This window comes from Zerene cesonia, chromosome 3 (assembly GCF_012273895.1).
Source record: "Zerene cesonia ecotype Mississippi chromosome 3, Zerene_cesonia_1.1, whole genome shotgun sequence".
Lineage (NCBI taxonomy): Eukaryota > Metazoa > Arthropoda > Insecta > Lepidoptera > Pieridae > Zerene > Zerene cesonia.
The window spans coordinates 5,403,977-5,424,496 of record NC_052104.1 but is presented as its reverse complement, the minus strand read 5'-3'; the positions used below and the strand labels follow the sequence as shown (position 1 = coordinate 5,424,496).

Here is a 20,520-nt window from a genome sequence, read left to right as displayed (position 1 = left end):
TCTACCCATGCTGTGCGTAATATTGTACCTACTAATCACTTTAACATAATTAATATCATCCAAATTGAAGACATTTGAAGAATGAAGAAGTTGAAGCTGAAAGAAATATTGTCCATCATGTATTTTTTATGTTTCGCCTGCGTCGCTCTTGCGAAAGTTTCAATTGTTATTCGGCATAAAAACGGTAAGTAATAATATATTTTTACTAATCTATTGAGCATCTTAGATGTTTAATGTATAACAAAAATCACTCAAATCCATGGTTTGATATGAGCCTTTTTATTATCTAATTTATCTGTCCTATAAATTTCTAAATACTATTTTGGTACGACAGTCTTTCCTTCTCCTAGGTTCAGAGCGCTCTTCATACATTGAGATAGTATTTTTAGATCTTGACATACATTTTTTCGCGAGTTAGAAATAGTTTAGCATACCTACGGTGGCCTGTTTCGATAAGGTATAACAAATTTCGTTATTTACAAGATCTACCACAGTGAATTTTCCTATTAAACAAGGCTGAAGACTTTTTATCATTGGAATTTATGATTTGATTTCATTTCTGCATACATAATATTGCCAATCCGTCGCCGGAACACCACGTGCCCTGGAGTCGTGATAAACACAAGTCGCTATTATTTCCAGCATAATTTACATAGAGATAGATCAGTGTCCCGCGGGCCGAGCACCCGTTGAATTTCTATTGTTTAGATTGGAAAACTAAGTGCGTCAGTGGACGACTTTCCTCTCACGTCATTATTAGATTGAAGGTGTCGTGATGCAATGGATACAAATTCATGCAAATAACCTCAAATTTAGCGAAATTGTATGCATATGAGGCGTCTAATATAACGTTTGCATCTATTCATATATCCGAATTAGGTGAGTTTCAACCACAAAGGGAATTTAATAATTGATTAAATGAACATTCCCCATTACGGGGACAATCGAAATCGCTGAGGCTAGATGTCGATGGGGTTGAGAACGAATCGATTTCCTAATAGCAGTGTGTGGCGACCCGACCCCGTGGAGATTGACTCATTTGCACTGCATTACATTACCGAGTGACACGACAGACCACTCTCATCATCCACATAATAATCTTATTGCATTCGTTAAATCATTTAAATTGAGACTTATCAACAAAACGAATACGGTGTAGGTACCTATTTGTATCGTATTTGTGATTTGAATTTCTAAGTTTCACGTGGACGATATCACTTTGTAATTGATACGCACTCCAAGCTTAGATTGAATGACAGATATTTCAAAATGACTCGCTCAGAACACTGACAGGCTCTTACATCTTGATCTCAGTCTCGTGCCACATGAACTTTATAATAAATTGCGTTGGTAGTAATATAATCTCTTAACAATTTTGGGTAGAATAACAATCAGGGCAATCGGATAGTGTAGATGGATTGGAAACAACTTTCAATAAACTTTTAATAACATAAATAACTCTTCTTTTCCAACTGACAATATAATTTTTTACATGTATCTGAAATTATATAAAGGTTAACAGTTATAAAAAATACTTGTAAGTTTTTATACAACACCTAGATATACATAAGCACACAATAATTGGAATTAATAATAATAATACATGCAATAACAATATGTCAGTGAGATCTGTAGATTCGTTAAGAACGAGATGGCCACATGAGTTGATTAAGTACCTATAGTTCATTGCTCCTAGCGATTATGAGATCACTAATCTCAGTCTTATCAATACGTACTTATACCAAATTCGTTTTCGAAGTAGCTTCACGCTTTCAAATGAAAATTTAATCTTAATAAGGTAATTGTTTACGCATTTTCAGTACATGTAGACTATCTACACACAACAAAAATATTATTTTTTTCTATTAAATTTTTGTTCGTTTTTCATTTTTAGAACCTGTAACACCTTGGAACTGGGGTCAAATACCTTTTCCTTGTGCTATAAATATTATGTATCGAGTGTACACTGTACGTGGTACACCCATATTAAAATTATATTAACTATGCCTACACATAAAAATTGTAAGAATGTATTCAAAATTATATGTTTTCTATACTTTGGGAATTTTAAAAATATTCGAAAAATAGTTTTAATAATTACTATAAAGTAGAAAATTACTCACTACTACCACAGAACAATAAACATTTATTGATCTGTGCTACATGCTACTTAACTTTTACTTAGGGCTCACTGCCCTAATCTATGGAGAAAACTAAATAATATGTTAGGTTGGGTACTTATGGTACATAGATACCGAGTCTCATAGTTAAATCAAACAATGGGCGCCATCTATATACAATATGTAGTAACATATAGCCGTGTCACATGTGCAGTAATGCATCAAAAGATGGCGCTGAAATGAGAAAAGAAGCTGTGCAGATTCTGTGATATCAAAAATGTCAAGGCCAGTGTTGTTAAAACTAATCTTTGTGATTTTTCATTTTTAAAATAATGCAATAATTCAGTAAGTGATAAACATTAAGAGAGAATGGTTTAAAACCAAAGCGTTTATTTGCTTTATAATTTTTTTCCTGCTAACGATAGTGTTTTTGCGCGTCACACATAACCTCAATTTTGTATCTATGCCCGAAATAATTTCAGAAAACATATCAAATATTATTCTATTGGCCTTAAATTAGGGCACAATTTATTAATTGTTTACGTATCAAACTACATTTAAATTAAAAAAGATTGTGTTCACTTATGTTCACAGTTAAAAAAATATATTTGTGTTTGCAAATTTTAAATTTACCGCGTCGTTTAGAAACGTATGAAGTTCGCGTTGCGAATAGTGGCCGATTATGATGTGAAAGATATTCCGAAGGCCGTGAGGTGCCGTGAGTGAACACGGAAATCGAGATGTGTGTGTGGTCAAAAAGACAGTGCAAGGTAGGGGTCGGGTGGCGTTTGTGATGGCAAAAATTTTGCAAATGGTGAGTTAGGAAATATTGACTTTGTGTGTTTTGCAGTTGTTTTCGTTTCGTGTTAGTGCAATAGCTGTGTGTTATAGAAAACATCGTTGTTGATTGATAATTTTAAGATTCTGAGATACGGGATCGGCAAATGGCGCTACGAATAGTCAAAAGTTGACACAACTACGCGTTTAGAATCCCGTTTGTCCTTCGGTTATCAATTTTCAGGCACGCGGAGTGATCAGTGATGATATAAATAATAGTGCATCGTAAAATTCCTGAAACCACATACAGAATTAACAACTGGCACATCCAGCTTGGCGATTATAACGGTGTCAGCATGTTGCGATTTTTTTGGCCAGCGGTACTACTTTCCTAAACTTGTTTTATAGACAGCTAGAGGTTTTCGCGTCCTGTAGGGTCGGTGGCCCCGCTGCTAGCATTCTGAAGCTAAATTACATAATGTATGGGTCTCGGTTGGTGCATGCAACAAGTAGATATGTGTCGGCACTCGGCGGTCTAACTGTCAATGTGGAGTACAGTAAGTTCGCTGCCCGCGGCCCCTATTAATTCGAGCCGCTGATGTCACTTATCTCTCGCTCTACTATCTAGGCCCTATGGCCGCCAATTTTTATACATAATGACTATAGTGCAAATTTGATAACCTACGCACGTGTCTAATTACTTAGACGTGATAGCGTACGTTGCTGATGCGAGTTCTATCGAGGTTTTTAGCGCCACTTCCTTTTCGCAATTTTGCGAATTCCGTTTCAATAGTGAAATAGTAATGTGTCAAAGGGAGTAATCTGTGTTATTTTTACAGCACGGTCACTGACACTAGCACCAACAATGGACCAGCAATTTTGTTTGCGCTGGAACAATCACCCAAACAATCTGACTGATGTGCTTGCAAGCCTTTTACAGCGTGAAGCACTATGTGATGTTACACTTGCCTGCGATGGGGAGACAGTCAAGGTAAAGTGGGCATTTTATATCATTGAAATTACTAACAGTTGTGTTATCTTAAGAAAATAAACAATACAATATTCTAATAATATATATTGGCATATATTTACTATATTTGTGTTGTTTATAGGCCTTAATAAAGGATATCTAACTTTTGATTAATGAATGCTACAAATTATAAATAAATTCTATTATCATATAAGTTCATCTGTTTACAATTATGTCATAACAAATTGCATACAATAGTAAACAAACATTGATTAATGTAAATAACATCACAATGTTATTTAAAAGTACAATTACTTCTTTTTGATCTTGTGATTCAATCACATAAAAATGTTTCGATTCTACCTTATAAACCTTTATTACTTCATGTTTTATCATATTTTTGTCTTTATCTCTAAAATTAATAACAAGAATGCAATCAAAATCATTAATATTATATGCTACATCTTAGCCACCGAGTCAAGGCAGACTACACTATAGATATTTAAATATTTGCTAATTTCCCAAGGTTATTGTTACAAAATTTTGGATACAATGACTATAGCAGAATTAATTCATGTAACTATACACAATGTTTTAAGTGTTTCATGTATAAACCTTAATGATGATTAGTGATAAAAGTAATATGCAAACAAGTATTTCCCAATTTAAGGTAAATTTTCCAAGTATGAAAGTATATGCTAATAAAATACAAAATAGTTTGTAGGTCACCAGTGAATAGTTAGGTAGCAATCTGCAAAAGACATGCATATTTTTTACTTTCTAATTTTTTCCTGCACATGTTTGGCAACTTTTAGGGTCTAAAGAATAAAATTGGTGTGAAAATATGTGTAAATGACCCACAATTCATAGTATGCTACTGATTGAATGTCATAATTATGAGATATCTATATAAATGGGAATAATTTGTTTTTTAGTAAACTTGATTCTTTGAAAATAGGAAATATCATTATGTACAATATTTATAAACAAAACATTTGAAATTACCATTATATTGGGTTGTAGTATGATATTAAATTTAAGAAACCTTCAAACATGACTGCAAAATCTAAACTAGACATTACCTAATTATAATATGAATACATCTATGAAATCAGTATTTAGAGACAATGTAATAGTCTTAACTAAAAAGACCTTCAAATTGTAATGCATTTTTTGCCCGAAGGTTACTTGGCATGAATATTTTAAAACATAATAAATATGGCTTTATTTAACGCTATTTTTAAATATGTGTACAAATTGTGATAGAAATGTATATCTTTTATTTATGGAATTTTTTGGCATGTTAACAATCGTCTCTTCCCATTTGTTAAAAAGGTTGGTTACCTCATCAAAGATGTGATGAAATGATAAATCATTATGCTCATATAAACTGATTGAGTTTGTCATTTTACAAGTATAATTAACATATTTTCATATTTTAGGCACACCAGACAATACTCTCAGCATGTTCCCCATATTTTGAAAGTATATTCCTACAAAATTCGCATCCACATCCTATAATATTCCTAAAAGATGTGCGATTCTCAGAGATGAAATCGTTATTGGACTTTATGTACAAGGTAATTCAAATATTCCTTTATTTCGCTTATAATTATGAGAAAAAAAACTTGAAATTGACTTACACAGTTTTTTATGTATGCTATAAGTACAAAAAATGTTTTAGCATATCTATGCATATTTTTAAGTTAAAATAATAAAATATTGAATACTTACTGACATGTTGTGCATTAACTATTTTATATCTTTGATTCACTAATTTTATGACTGTTTTAGGGGGAAGTAAATGTTGGCCAAAATATGCTACCAATGTTCCTAAAGACTGCAGAAAGCTTACAAGTTAGAGGTTTAACAGAAAATAATACATTGAATCCTAAGGTAAGTTAATTTGCTTTTTTAAGTGTGCTTTCATCACATATTATTACTAGGTTGACATAACTACCCTGAAATTAGTTCTTTATATAGTTTGTTTGGTTTTTTTTTTATATTATAGTGATCAATGATACAAAACAAAATTAAATGTAAAATAAATTATTATTAAATTTGATATGTATAAGTGAATAGAAGAGAAATAAAAACGTTTTGTCTATGATTCTCAACGCTAAGTAATGTCGTCTACAAAAGTTGATTTGTTTTTTTTTTTTTGTGAAATATTACTTCAAAGAACATTTGTTTATTTTATTCAATAATTGGAGTTTATATTTATGTGATATTGCATTATAATAAGTATAACTAAATATTGTGATACAATTACGCGATTAGCGACTGTGTCAAAATTAATTTCCTTTTTTTTTTCATTAAGATTAAAAATTGTTATTGCCTGCATCTTAATACGTATATAAGTAATAAAACATTTCAGCGATATATTTCAACAATATCCATAGCTAAAAATTCTGTCGAGAAGTGTACAAACAATCGGCAGAATAGTGCGTGCCAGACAGACGAGTCTGGCACACTTGCGTAGATTGTAGGTATGAACACCGGCCTTGAAGTTTTGGTGAGAGCACAATGACCCTTTATATTCGAATTTATTGCTCGATGATACAGTTTGTAGTTAAACATTTAAATAGTCAACGTGTCCATTTTATTCAGTTTCTTATGTGGAAATTATTGTTTTTTTTTTGACAAATTTATTATTTTTTATATATATAGTTATGTCTTTTAATGTCGTGTAGGTTTGTTATAAATTCTTCATACACAGTAATTGTAACAAAACTGGTATTATTTTTTGGGCGTTTGCTTAATTGTACCAATGAGATGTTTCTGGAAGATTCTGAAGTTTTTCTCTTTTCTAAAAATCAAAAACTTTTAAATAATTGAATTAATTAATTAACGATAAAACAATTGCGGATAGTTTATTTTACATGTTATCAATACTTTTTTTTATTTGAAACATAGCGCACATATATTTGAAGGTATATTAAAAGACTTTGACAAATAATTTAAAAAAAATTACTACAAATGGACGCGTTTTCAAACCGGTTCACTTTAGCGACTGTCACGTGAATAGATTCAACGACACTAAATTCGATACTTTCATATATTAATCATTTTATTTCTACTAACGCATAAACTCTCACTCCTTTAGTCGTATTTAAAAAACGAATCTAACCGTCCAGATTGGCTATGGTATCTACCATTCATTGTAAATATTACTGAGATAGGTACCGATTTTCAATGCCAAAATTCGTTTGATGATTAATGTATTTTTTAAAGTATAAAAATAATTTCTATTTATCTTAATATATAAAAAAAACATATGCTATCCGTATATAATACTGGTTATTCTAAGATTGCCATTTGCACCAACCGGACCTTCAGAACCAATTTATTTGTCTGCCCTTGATAAATTTAATTATGCAACGAACCGAGACATCACATCTTAGATATTAAATATAGTAAAAAAAAATCTCGATTTTTATATGTTAGTGTAGTTAAAGAATCTGAATTATTTATTTTATTGGAAATTATAAAAAAAATTATCTATTAGGCATACTAAATGATGTAACGCTACTGTATTTTATAGGAACTCTTGATCTGTAAATCAGAGCTTTATACTTGAAATTCATCTCATAAAAAAGTCGATTTGTTAAGTAATTAATCTTGTACATTCACTACGTGAAATAATAATATATTAATGAAGTTATTTATTGCCGTTTTAAATCATGTGTATACGTATTTAAAATCCGTTATGTATATTAAACGAGCGGTCGACGGTGCACTAACAGCTTTACAGTGTAAAGAACATCGTATATAGATTTCGTGACGCCGCCGGCGCAAGCTGCATTTGTGCCGTTAGCATAGCTAGAAGCATCCATAGTACCGTATGGCGAATATTTCTATATTATTTAATGTAGCTCATCTTGTTTCCGACAAACGTAACTAAGATTTGTATTAAGTATTTCTCTTTTAGTAGGCCCTTGACACTAACGTCGCTTTTCTATTGATTATCTCGATAAATTGCTATAAATTTCTATTTTGTTCTAATCGACATATGACCTACTTTCCCTTTTTATTACATACAGAGCTAAAGGTTAATTTGCAAAACTTATATTGGCATCGGTAATATTTTCGTAACGTCTTCCAGATTTTTGCATATACCATTCTTGAAAAAAAGAAAATTAAACATATTCTTCAACATATATAGACAGAAAAAATAGTGTAGCAAGGCTTGAACGAGCTTATTGGTGATGATCGACCTGATTACCAATTTGCATAAAATTCGTAAGGTGAAAGAAAACAGTTGTAATGATTTAGAAGAAATTTGTAAATTTGTAGTTGTTAAGGATAATACATAATATATCTAACATTAACTAATATTTCATAAACTAACATAAACTCACATTTTTCGATGAAACTGAGCCGAAAGGCTATCCCCGCCTCATCACCAACCATTCTCCAATTTACATATAGTTCAAACACAATTGTCAATTATGGGCAGAGGACCTAACTCCTTTATGTGGGCAGGCGGAGGAGCGTTCCACACCATCGGTGAGCGCGGAGAATCTCTCGTCGCGCGGGGACTTCGCCACGCCACCGGTCGCGCACGCAGCGGGGCCGCCGCTCACACCGCTGGCCGCGCCGCAGCCGCCCGCGCCCCACGTGCCGCCGGAGAAGCGGCGCAGGAAGAACTCGACGGTGCCACGGGAGGATATCGACCTGTCCTATCGTCCGTATGAAGTATGTGAATTTGGATATGTGTGAATAATATTTTATATGATTAATCATTTGATGGATTCAATTTAAGCTACTCTATTTTTCAGGTGTTTCTTTTATAGTTTTTCTTATGCAATTTCAACTAAAACGTTATTGTTTGAGAATAATCTCCTGTCCAAGTTTGGAACAAATATACAAAAAACCGTATTAATATGTCACTTGCCTATTTTAATAATAAGCGATAATGCATCACATTACAGTCTTGTTTGATAAAATACTTCACTGAAAGATCTATTTCAATCTAACACCAGGTATAGAAAAGAAGTTTTAAAATTCTTATAATTTCTTGTACACTTGTAATTTTTTCTAATGCATTGTAATTTTTTTTTAACTTAAATTTTATTTTAACTAAGCCGCCAGTCTCAAAGACGAAATAACAAATGATATGAAGGTTTTTTCACATAAGAATTTTAATATAGGTTCGTTTCGAACACTTAAAATCTTCAACGCGTTAGACATGTGAAATGAAGTTACATTGTAAAAGAACTGGAGCGGAAAGAAAGCAGAGCGCTAGGTTATTACGTTTATTTATGATCTCTTATACGCTATATAAAATATTTGAAGGTTTAAAGTAACTGTGCATAAATTTTCGAATTTATTTTAGTTATAAAAATTAATTGACTCAATGATTGGTCATTATTTTTTAGCAAATTTTAGAATCTTGCATTAACAAATAACTTCGTATTATGTTCAAGACCAAATTATTTAGGTCACAGGTTAATACACTATTTGTATTTGCACTGGGAAGTTTGAATGTATAAAGACAAATTTTAAATAATTTTCTGCAATTTTATTTTTAATCATGCATATACAATATGTATGTAGAGTATTGAAGAAAACGTTGTTATTTTTGTAGGTTCATTTGACGAATTTGGCCAACTTCTATCGTATAAACTCTACACATAACTGAAATTGGTTATAGTTTCTGCTATATTGATCAAATCCTCAGTCCATCTTATGGAAAAACATTTTTAGTAGTTGGGTATGACATATTATCTACGTAGTTTTGCCATAAGCTCTTCTAAAATACGCTTTTTCAAATGCTTCCGTGAGACCCCATTGTCATGAAAAACTGCTCGTGTTACGACAGACTATATAGTGTCAATTTGTGCTGTCTCAAACATGTTTCAAACATCTAAAACACTGGCACAATATCTTATCAATAAATTCATTAATTAGTCATTATGCAATCCCATGGAAAGTAACCTATGCAAAAGGCGACGAGTTATACTAGTTTTTCGCCAAACAGCTTATTATTTAACAGTTCAGCTATGTTGAAGAAGCTCTGTGTAGACTTTAAATGCTATCGCTCCACGGGCAAGAACTTTGCAACGTGTCTTTATCCACTCTGCAGCACGCAGTGTTGCCGGCGAATACGCTTAAATCAACGTTGTCGCTAGATAAATGTCTACTCGATATACGAAGGACAAGTAGGTGGAACAGATTGCAAAAAGGCGGCAACTAACATCCCGCACCGCACAGGGCCAAGTGAAGAGCGGCAAGGGCTCGACGGGCTCGGGCTCGGAGCCGTCCACGCCGCCGCCGGCGCACGCGCGCGCGTCGCGCTCGCCCGCGCACACGCCGCTCGTGAAGCAGGAGCCGGAGTACCTGCACCACGCGCCCGCGCACGCGCCGCCCTACGACCAGACGCACCTGCCGGTAACTAGCGCGCCCCGAAGCACGCCCATGTTTTTTTAAGTGGAGAAATCTTATATAGGTAGCCACGGCAGTTTTCTAAACATATCCTAATGATGTAATAGTGTATTTGAGGCTCTGTGCTAACGTCCTTTGAACTAGCTTAATATAGACTTTTAGTAATCACCAATATCATTTTTATCATATTCAGATAATATTGAAACTAAAGTCCGGAATGAAAGGTAAGTAAAATTAGTTTTAATGAATTTGCAACAGTGTCATTAATACTATTGTCATCATCATTTTCTTTAATCATATTGACATAATATGAAAGAGCAGTTTATTTACACTAGTTACTTTGCCTCTTTGCGGGAATGTAAAACTATAGTAAAAATTTCTAAAATGTCGTCCATCCGATTCAATCTCCTTATTGTTACCCTGTACGATAGGAGCCTTGATGATGTGTTGACGAATTGAATATTTAAATCAAAATTAATTACATGCTCCTATATGAGATGATATCGTGTGTATCTCCGTCTTTTAATATAATTTCTATAGAGTTATAACACAGTCACTTTCTTAATGTATGTACTAAAAAGTTATGAAAAGATTTAGCAGTTTCGATTTTACAAACGATTAATTAAATATTTGTACTAGGTTAGGAATTGTAAACTATCATAAAAAGTAAGGCATATAAATACTGCGCAGATTGAGACCAGTCTCGAAATAGTTCAGCTGCGAAATAGGCTATCATTTCCAGCGTCTATGAAATGGTCCATTTCTGTATATTGAAATGATTAAGTTTCGTCCATATAGGCGCTTCCATTTTACAATTGATCTTTTTTTGTTGTAATTGAGACTACTTGAGAGTAGACTTCATACTAATAATTGCTCATGTATAGTTATGTTTGTACATAAATATACCGAAGCTAGCGTTTAAAATCAAAATGAAATGGTGGCGTTTGTATTATTTTACAGCAAAATAATTTATACATCCATCAAACCTAGGTATAACATTTTAAGGACTACCTGTGTATATTCCGCATAAACAGAATTGATATAAATATGCGGTCTTGGAAACTTCCAGACGATGGGAGTAAACGAGATGGCTTCTATGTTGACCCAGCACACCATGAGCAACGACTGCAACGATACGGAACAAATCATACAGCCGCATCCCGATCAAACAGACACCATTGATGGTGAGTGATTTTTTTTATTTCGCGACCACTAGATGCATTCGTTTTTTAAATATAAAAAAACTGTTTTTTTTTAAATAAAGTTATCTCTTTATTTAAAAAAAAATAGTTTTTTTTTATAAATTATACTATTGTATAATTTCATTCGCGAAAATATAGCACTTGGAATGTCAAGTAAACGAGCTCGTTTGGTGGTCGCCAATAAAACGTAGAATGTTACCGCCATGTTTTGGATTGAGATCGCTCCGTTATAACGTATATTCCAGTACAAGTTTTATTGCGTTATCGCTTCATTACAGCAAAACTGTCTCATTTGTAATCAATAATGTACAGTAATAACAACATTCCGAGTTCTGAAGTTAAAACGGCATATTCTTATCGAATCACGAAACGATCTCAAAGCTATTTATTACAATTGTTTGCGTTATTTTGCAATATTTACAAATGATTAGGAAATTCATTCACTTGTATATAAAGTTCCTAAACATTTGTAACCGCATGGTGTTTGCCTTAACTTTGCATGACCTACAGTTGCTTTGGATTCTGTTCTAATTTGCACTAACCATGTTGCATTAGATGCTTTTTTATTTCATTTCTTAATACGCTTCTTTGTTTTATTATTGATTTTTAACGTATATGATTTGGCGCCCCCGGAGGGACATAGGTCGTTTGACAATTACGCATACAATTTAAATATTCATGAGGTACAACATATTTTGAAGCGTTAACAAGAATTTAAACTGCATGTAAAATAGGACATACGAATTTATCGAGATTTTGCCGTGTTTGGGGTGTCTTGTAGATTTCTGAATTGAAACTGAACGATTTAGGGTTTGCAGTGATCACTAGCATGCTATACAGTTACTATGCAGCAGTCAAATCTAACGTACATTGCAGGTGAATACTATGGCGATGAAAACAATATACCCCCGGAACAATTCGCCCAGAACATGCCAAATATAGAAAATATTGTTAAGTCATTTAAAATGGCATTAAACCATAAATCGTATAATATACCAATGTCGTGTAAAATATGCGGTAAACTTGTCACTAACATTAAGAAACATTTGAAATCTCACAACCCAGAACAACACAAGTGCCCTCTTTGTCCCATTATATTAACGCGAGCCGATAATCTAAAAAGACATCTGCGGATGAAACATTGTTCTGTTTTAGGCTTAAATAATGCGTCCAACATACAGACCAAGTGTTAGAAGATATTAGATAGCTATGGAAATGTATTAATTATCCCGATACCGTGTTTAGGATATTGCGTTTGTTTTTATAAACTTGTCGAAAGTTGAACCTTTTAGTGTAAATGGACTATGTTACATCTTTAAAATGTTGTTAATATAAAAGTTATAAGGAACTTTTAACAAGCAGGTGATTTTTTTAATACTATTTTTTTTTGTTTGGATTATCATGACGTGAGCTTATAATCGGCCTTAAAATTATGTAATAATTAGATATAAGGTGTGGTTTGTTTCAGCTAAAATTCGTTTTTTCTAAATTTCTGAATAATGCTTCTAATTTTACGGTATGTGTAACGCCACAAATGGCAGACTAACATTTTGTACATAGGTGGATTAACGTGACTAACCTTTATGCTTTTATACTAATGAAGTTGACTTCACGCTCTATCATTCTAAAATAAAAAGATAAATTCCTTGAATTCCAAAGTTTCTAAACCAATGTTAATTATGTATTTAGTATTAAATATTGTATGTGATAATACTTACAGTACAAGCTTAACGTGTAAAAGGGGATTGGATATCATTTATAGTTTATTTTAAATGCATCATTACGATTGAATTATCTATTTTTGGAGTCTATACACTCGTATGGAGATTTTTCTTTTAAGTGAATGTCCAGTTTACAAATGAAATCTGACCCCCTATTAAGGATATTACGATCTTAACATAATGATCTCTTCTTGTTCCTTGTAGTAATTGTAAAAAGGACACTAGTATCGGTTGTGTCTAAGACTGATTTTGCCTTGTATTCAGGTTTACCTCTTAATATTAATTTATTACATTACTTTAATTACGAGTTACGACTAGTTTGTATGTAAGTCTATCGTTACTGTGTGTTCGTTGCAAATATATCTCTTTATTTATATCTCTTTTCTTTTCATTTTCATCCTTTTTTCCATGCTTTTCTATGTTTTGATAGCAGATCTATATCTTAAAGACTGCAGTATATATTCGAGCTTGGTGACAGCAATTAATATTATATACTTACAATCACAAATTGGATTAACGAAACACCATTTCTTCAGTATCATTGGTTCATTTCTGCATGAATCTATTGAAAGGAAAAAGCATTAAAGAGAAAATAATGATTTTCCAGAACTCTGTTAACAAACTGTATTGTTATAAATAAATGCTTCCATAGCGCTAGGAGAATCATAGCATAGCTCTAACAAACTATTATTAAAGCTTTCATATAGTGCTAATTTTGTTACGATTTTTATATATATTTCCATTCTACTAGTTTTAAATTACAGTAGAATTTGTTGGTCAACACTTTAACTGATGTCCTTGTTTCAATTTATCCGGAACATTAATCATGGTAGTAATCAAATATTTTTTGACACTTAACACCAGATTCTACTGTGGTGTTTATTAACCTCAAATGAAAATTTATTTACAAGTATTGACTAAATGCGGCAGCGCCAACTTATGTAAAAGATTTTACGCTTGGATAGTTTAATTTCTTCAAAACTGTAGGCAATTAGGTACTATCTTTTTATTTGTAGTGGGTGTTAGGTATTTTCTTCCAATAATGATAGGCTGAAAAAATTTTGTAAAAAGTTTCAGGTTCAATTATTGTAACATATTTTCCAGGCTCAAATACACCTAAAATAATAGCATCGGTTTCAATTGTCATTTGTATTTTTTATATAGGGTTGGCACTGTAGCACTAGTATTACTGCTGACGCTAGCCTTGAGCACTGTTTGTAGCGAAATTTCGTACCAATACACAAAAACACATAAATTACAAAGTAAGGTGTATTTTCTCCATTGATCTTAAAAAAAAGGAAAAAAAACGAGTGCTCAGGGGCGGCGGCGGGAGGCTCGAAGCGGGTAGAGCGGGGGTTAGCGCGGTGGAGTGACAGACGGCTGGTTGCAGGCTCGAAGGGCTGGCACATGCGGCTCACGTTCGAGCGCGTGGCGGGCGCGCTGAACCTGCACCGCTGCAAGCTGTGCGGCAAAGTGGTGACGCACATCCGCAACCACTACCACGTGCACTTCCCGGGCCGGTTCGAGTGCCCGCTGTGCCGCGCCACGTACACGCGCTCGGACAACCTGCGCACGCACTGCAAGTTCAAGCACCCGGCGTACAACCCCGACACGCGCAAGTTCGAACCGCCGGCGGCGCCGCTGGCGGGGCACGGGGCGCACGGGCCGCACGGGCCGCACGCGCCGCAAGCGCCGCTCTTCGCCAACCACCTGGACGCCAGCTTCGACTGATTGTCCATGTACTGGCTCGGCCTCGACGCTCCGTGAGCGCGCGCCCCTCGCCAGCTCGGACTCTCCTCGTGTCAAATTTTTAACGGACCGTCTCGTGTCTTTCCTACTTAGGATTAAGCTGAAGTGCTATTACTTAAGCGGGCCTCGATCGAGTTCTTCCAGCTCGTCGGCGACGGGCCCCTCGTTTTAGTATTGTCTCGGTTGTGCGTTTGACTTGCCCCAGTGTGACTTTGTATAGATTCCGCGTAAGGAAGTTTAAGAAACGATTCCTCGAAATGGAACACTTATAGTATCTTCGTTCGTCGGCGTCGACGGCGCCTCGACGCGTGTATGAGTAGTTAAGCAAATTTTTTCTATACCAATCGCTATACGGGAACGGGCAAAAGCAATAATATGATGTTAATTTTTATTACCATATTATTTTTTTATATTGTATCGATATACATCTTAAGCTATTTAAGAATATACACTTATATTGAGTAGCGGTGCGACCGCGAAGTGATGCTGGCTATTAACGGTTGCTCTTTTGCGAGCACTTTTGTCTTGTTATATTTATTCATTAGATAGGGAATTATGAGTTTCCTGTAGCTAATTATATTTATGTTGATATATCCTTTGGGTGGTGCGGAACGACATCAGGAAAGAATATAAAGGACTGGCAAGAGATTGTGATCGTCGTTGGTCAACGACATATAAATATTGACTGAATCTCAGTGTAGATGCATTTTTTAACTCTATGAGGCCTTTGCAAGATGGATAATTATTAAGGATTTGTGATGTATTACGGATAGCGCCTAAGGACATACGAAAAGATTTTTTTTTTATACTAGACTAGTTGATCTATTTACGGAGATTGTTTTTTTTTTATACTTAGATATATTCTATTGTCTGATTTAATATAATTTTATATTTATATAACGATATAATATGATTTATTAGTGTTGTTTGTTTTTATGGATTCATCATAATTATAGTAACAATGGTTTCGTTAATTTGCGTTGATGATAAGAGTTAATATTCGAGTCGAAATGTTAACATGTTTTATTATTTTACCGTTGGTAGGTGTTTATTTGTCTCATGGGCCACGTTGCCCGCGCGATCGGTGCTTGGGGTCCAAGACCTCTTTCAATTATTTTAAGATAGGGTGGAAATTTGAAGGTTGCATTTAGTAACTAATGTCGGCATTCTACGATTGGGACTAACCTAGCGTTTATGTATATGTATTTTTCAATTAAGATTTAAGATTGTTACATTTTTAGCTAAACACTAGAGTGGTACGGTAACTGAAATGTGATAAAATGGAATGGTGCTAGAACCAAGAGTGTTAACACGCTACGATTCGACTCCTATTATAATATTAATTAATGTTTTATGATTAGTTATTTTGCATAAATGTAAGGCATCTAGCATCCAATTGAGGTCGCATCTGTCTGGTCAACGGGTAATATAAATACGTCGTACACACCTAGAGATTACAGTATCACTCGAGATTTTATCTTAATTTTTTCAGACCTCTTCGAATTTTACTAACATATTTAGATTATTAAGACACCGTTTGTATAAAATTGATCTAACTCTAACGAAACCAATGAAAGATTGTTATGGTGTAATATATTACCGCATCCAAATAATTTATCCGTGATTCTTTCCGATAAACTAATAATAACTAAGTTGTGGCATTATTGCTGTTTTAGTAGCTGTGAACATGCAACTCACTTGTGCAATTTTTTTACATAGTCATAACTCGTATCGTACCTAGATTATACAATCGTCTATTAAATATATAGGGGCCCACTTGAAAATAAGCACTAAGCTCCAACGTTCCTTACGGATTTTATATTTAAATAACCAAAATGTTTCTTCCACAAAGAATTATATTTATTTTTAAGATTATCAAAGATTTTTATATCTGCCGTTCATAATATTGTGGGCGCTTATAATTTGATAGCATTTCATACTCAGTGCAATATTACTAGTTATTTAATTACGTAACCAAACTAAATGATATTTTAAAAGTAATTAATGTCTTTTTAAAGAGAATATCTACCTATTTGTATTTACATGTAAGTGATCTACTCCTAATTTCTATGTCTACATAGTAAATCGAAGTTTGGGTTACGGTATTGTACAGGTTTTATAGCTGGTAATATTATTAAGATTTAGCTTGTTTACCTCTGCCAATCGTAATAGTTATGTACTATTTAATAATTTATTATCGCGCAAGTTAAATCCTATTGTTGGAACAGATCATAGCTATCCGGGTTCTTGGCACCGCCAGGGGGCGGTTGTGGACGCGTGTAAAGTTACTTTATACCGCGTTAAACGCTTCTAATCGTGAATGCATTTGTTTTTTTTTTATATTTACTATCACTCGAGACCAATTTTAATATTGAATTTGCTATAGCAAATCGATGATTAGTAACATAGATAATTTTAGATATTTTAGGTTAGGATACTATGATAGTGTCTGGCCAGAATATTTTGGAGAATCACATCGTTTGGCTCAGAAAATATCTCTCTTTGATCTCTTTTTTTCAGCTTTCAGAAAGTATGCAACTTAATAATTGTACGATAAACATTTGATTGAACTTAATGAAAGCTAACTTTATGCCATATGGAATTTTAAACATAAGGTTAACGAATTACTAAATTTAGTCTTATGAAAAGAAAGGTCTTGTGGACCTAGTCACTTATTTGGCCAACATAATTGAATATTCCAATATATAGTATATTATATTAAAATTTACCTTTATATCACAAGGATGTGATTTTATCATTTAATATCAATGGAGTGCAGGATAAGCACTGTGGTTATTTTCAGGATAGCAATGGTCTAGTTATGTTCTATTTGTTTCTTTTTAACATTAGCCAATTTGTTATAGTCGTGTATCACAATAGTGTAATACTAATAGGAGCGGGGGTGTCAAATCTGCGTGTTCGTGACGTCGGTCCTGTTATATTTTTACATGAAATTTTATGAGCGATTTGTTGTTTATAAATATTTATAATGTCTTGGTTTGATGCCTCCATTAAAAGTTTAATTTAAATAATTTTGTTTTATGCAAGCAGTTAATGCAATTTTTATTTCACATTGTTTGATGTTATGTAATGCAATTTTAACATGTTGCAAACTCCTGCATTTATCTGTTGTATTTATTACTAATTTTTACATTAAATTGTGGTATGTTACAAGTCATGTAGTTTCAGTTGTGCGTGTCACATGTTCCACCCCATTTGCGAAGTGTTAAGTACGTAATATGATGACCGACATTACTATTTGCTCTGTTCATCATATTAGACAAACGGCAATGCTTCTAGTTGTACGAAATATGCATGCGTTCCTAATTCGATGTCGCAACTGAAGGTATTGCTGAACCTATAGAATAAGACTTCCTCAATTATCATGAAGCAATAAAAATAGCTTAAAAATTTATATTCAATATAAAATCCATTATGTAAATATTTATGAAAATGCTAAATATCATACACACCTAAAATATGCTGCGGTCAATGTTGCTTTTATAGAAATACAATTAATACACATTATTTTTAAGCTATATAAAATCATTTTAATTATAATAATATGGGGTCTCCCATAAAACTATAAGTAAGAATATTGTATAAAAATTTTAAAGAGCAGATATGCAAGTATGTACAATTGCCGATACGAATCGTGAACAAGAATTACACATCGTATCATCTATAATATAATCAAAACGGTAAGAAAACCGGTATCACAATATAGTACTGCCACAAATTTTACTGAGCAATTCGCGTGAAATTAAAAATGTTTCTAAATTTTCGCCAGGGGCACCTAATCTAAAGTAATTCAGACTACACATATTTTGTTCACGAGCCGTGTCGCAACTCAATAGTAAGGCGTGCTACACACATTCGGGTTGGCATTAATCAACTACATCAAACAATACACAATAAAACTGTGTAGATAAACGATCGAACGAATAGTGGTGAGGATGCGTAAAGGCATAGTCAGTAAAAATAATACAAATATAAAACAGAGAGCAATGCCGAGCCGGTGGTATGTAGCGCGCTAGGGTGGGTGGTGAGTGGTGACGGCGCGGGTGTTGCAGAGCGGCCCCACGCGCCGGCGGCGCAGTACTCGTACCACAGCATGTTCGTGGCGGCCACCGAGAGCGCGGCGTTGTGGCGCTGCAAGTCGTGCGGCAAGGAGGTGTCCAACCGCTGGCACCACTTCCACTCGCACACGGCGCAGCGCTCGCTGTGCCCCTACTGCCCGGCCACGTACAGCCGCATCGACACCCTCCGCTCTCATCTCCGGCTCAAGCACGCCGCTCTCCTCCTCAAACACTAAGCGAAACGGACGCCACCCGACTCCCTACCTTGCTCTCGAAGTTTCTCCTTAGTGAATCGTCAATTTTGACGGCTTATTTGTTGTGTAGCGTTTATCGCACGTTTTCGTGCCGTATTGATTGTTCTGTAGTTATGTATGATGTTACTAACAGGGTAATTTATGACGAATTGCGGAGATTCCACCAGATGGATGTCAGTTGTGAATGATATGTTACAGTTTTTTTATCGCTACGAAAATTTTTAAATATTTTAATAATTTACTTATACTCCTTTTTTGAAAAATCTAGTCTTATGTGTAAATGTAACACCTACTATATCAAAATAATTATTTGTCATATGTAAATAGAATACATAAGTATATATATACCGATCAAAAGCACAAGATATTATTTGTTCCATTGCTTTTTTATTACATTATATTCGTAATAATTAACATATTAAACAAATAACATAAACATCAAAATTATCTGCTGTATGATAGGCATGATATTAGTGTTTAAACATAACTTTGTACAGATGTGTCGATGTTAAATGTGTATTAATAGTTTAATACAAGTATAAAGTATTTTAAGATCCAGTCTATTGGCTACATTTAGTGGGGAATGAAACGCTAAGACTGAATGGCAACAACTTGTGATTGACGTAAACTGAAGAGTATGGGCTGTAAATAATTAGGTAAATTACGAATCAAAATTATTGTACGTATACTAAAAATATGTTGGCTCCAACGATGATGTTTAAATTCAATGTGTCTATCACGTTGAAGTATGATGGAGGTATTTTACAAATTTCTTAAGATATTATTCCAAATTATATTTTTGTAAAACTATTATCTGCAAAAATTGCATTATATTAGGTGTTTATGTATTAGCTTATAACGGTCCAATGTCGTTCATAAATGTATTTGTATGTATAGAAATACAAGTGCGTAGCCACGTGCTTAATCATTCGTGTGTAAAACTTTTCTAGGATCTCGATAATATATTCTCATATTACGATTTAATATAAATTCATCCATATAGTCAGATTTAATCTTCTTAATACTAAATAAGTGTTTATCCACGTTGAGTCCCAATCTAAGAATGTAGTTAATCAAAGGTTTCATAGAACAAAATAGTCGACATATTTTATTTATTTATCTCAAGTGTACTGTTATGTTCATGATAAATATTCAAGTATTCGATGTTTCTCTATGTTCCAGTTGCTAAAATAAATATAGTCATAAGCCAATCAAATGCACTTTGTAAATAGTATCATTAAATGTAAGATCTGGAAAGGTG

At 33.7% G+C, this 20,520-nt stretch overlaps 1 protein-coding gene across 5 annotated transcripts; it reads left to right on the top strand.

The window, feature by feature from the left end:
- Positions 1–15: 15 nt before the first annotated feature.
- On the top strand, positions 16–20,516 carry LOC119839488 (protein tramtrack, beta isoform). Of its 5 annotated transcripts, none has more exons than XM_038365779.1 (8): positions 16–184; positions 3,737–3,888; positions 5,310–5,447; positions 5,662–5,763; positions 8,353–8,565; positions 10,084–10,260; positions 11,324–11,438; positions 12,333–13,552. In XM_038365779.1, exons 1-8 carry the CDS (start codon positions 82–84, stop codon positions 12,647–12,649), a joined length of 1,317 nt encoding a protein of 438 aa, XP_038221707.1. In that variant the 5' UTR covers positions 16–81; the 3' UTR covers positions 12,650–13,552. The 5 variants fall into 5 exon arrangements, with proteins under 5 accessions (XP_038221707.1, XP_038221708.1, XP_038221705.1 ...); XM_038365780.1 differs by lacking the exon at positions 12,333–13,552 and adding an exon at positions 19,000–20,516 and having other exon boundaries at positions 21–184; XM_038365777.1 differs by lacking the exon at positions 12,333–13,552 and adding an exon at positions 14,568–18,100 and having other exon boundaries at positions 25–184.
- The last annotated feature ends 4 nt before the right edge of the window (positions 20,517–20,520 follow it).

Excerpts from the sequence above, each read along its gene's own strand:
- LOC119839488 (XM_038365777.1), top strand. The coding sequence starts at position 82 with ATGAAGAAGTTGAAGCTGAAAGAAATATTGTCCATCATGTATTTTTTA. Across the intron at positions 185-3,736 it reads TGTTATTCGGCATAAAAACG|CACGGTCACTGACACTAGCA; the intron begins GTAAGTAATAAT and ends TTATTTTTACAG. Across the intron at positions 8,566-10,083 it reads TGTCCTATCGTCCGTATGAA|GGCCAAGTGAAGAGCGGCAA; the intron begins GTATGTGAATTT and ends CGCACCGCACAG.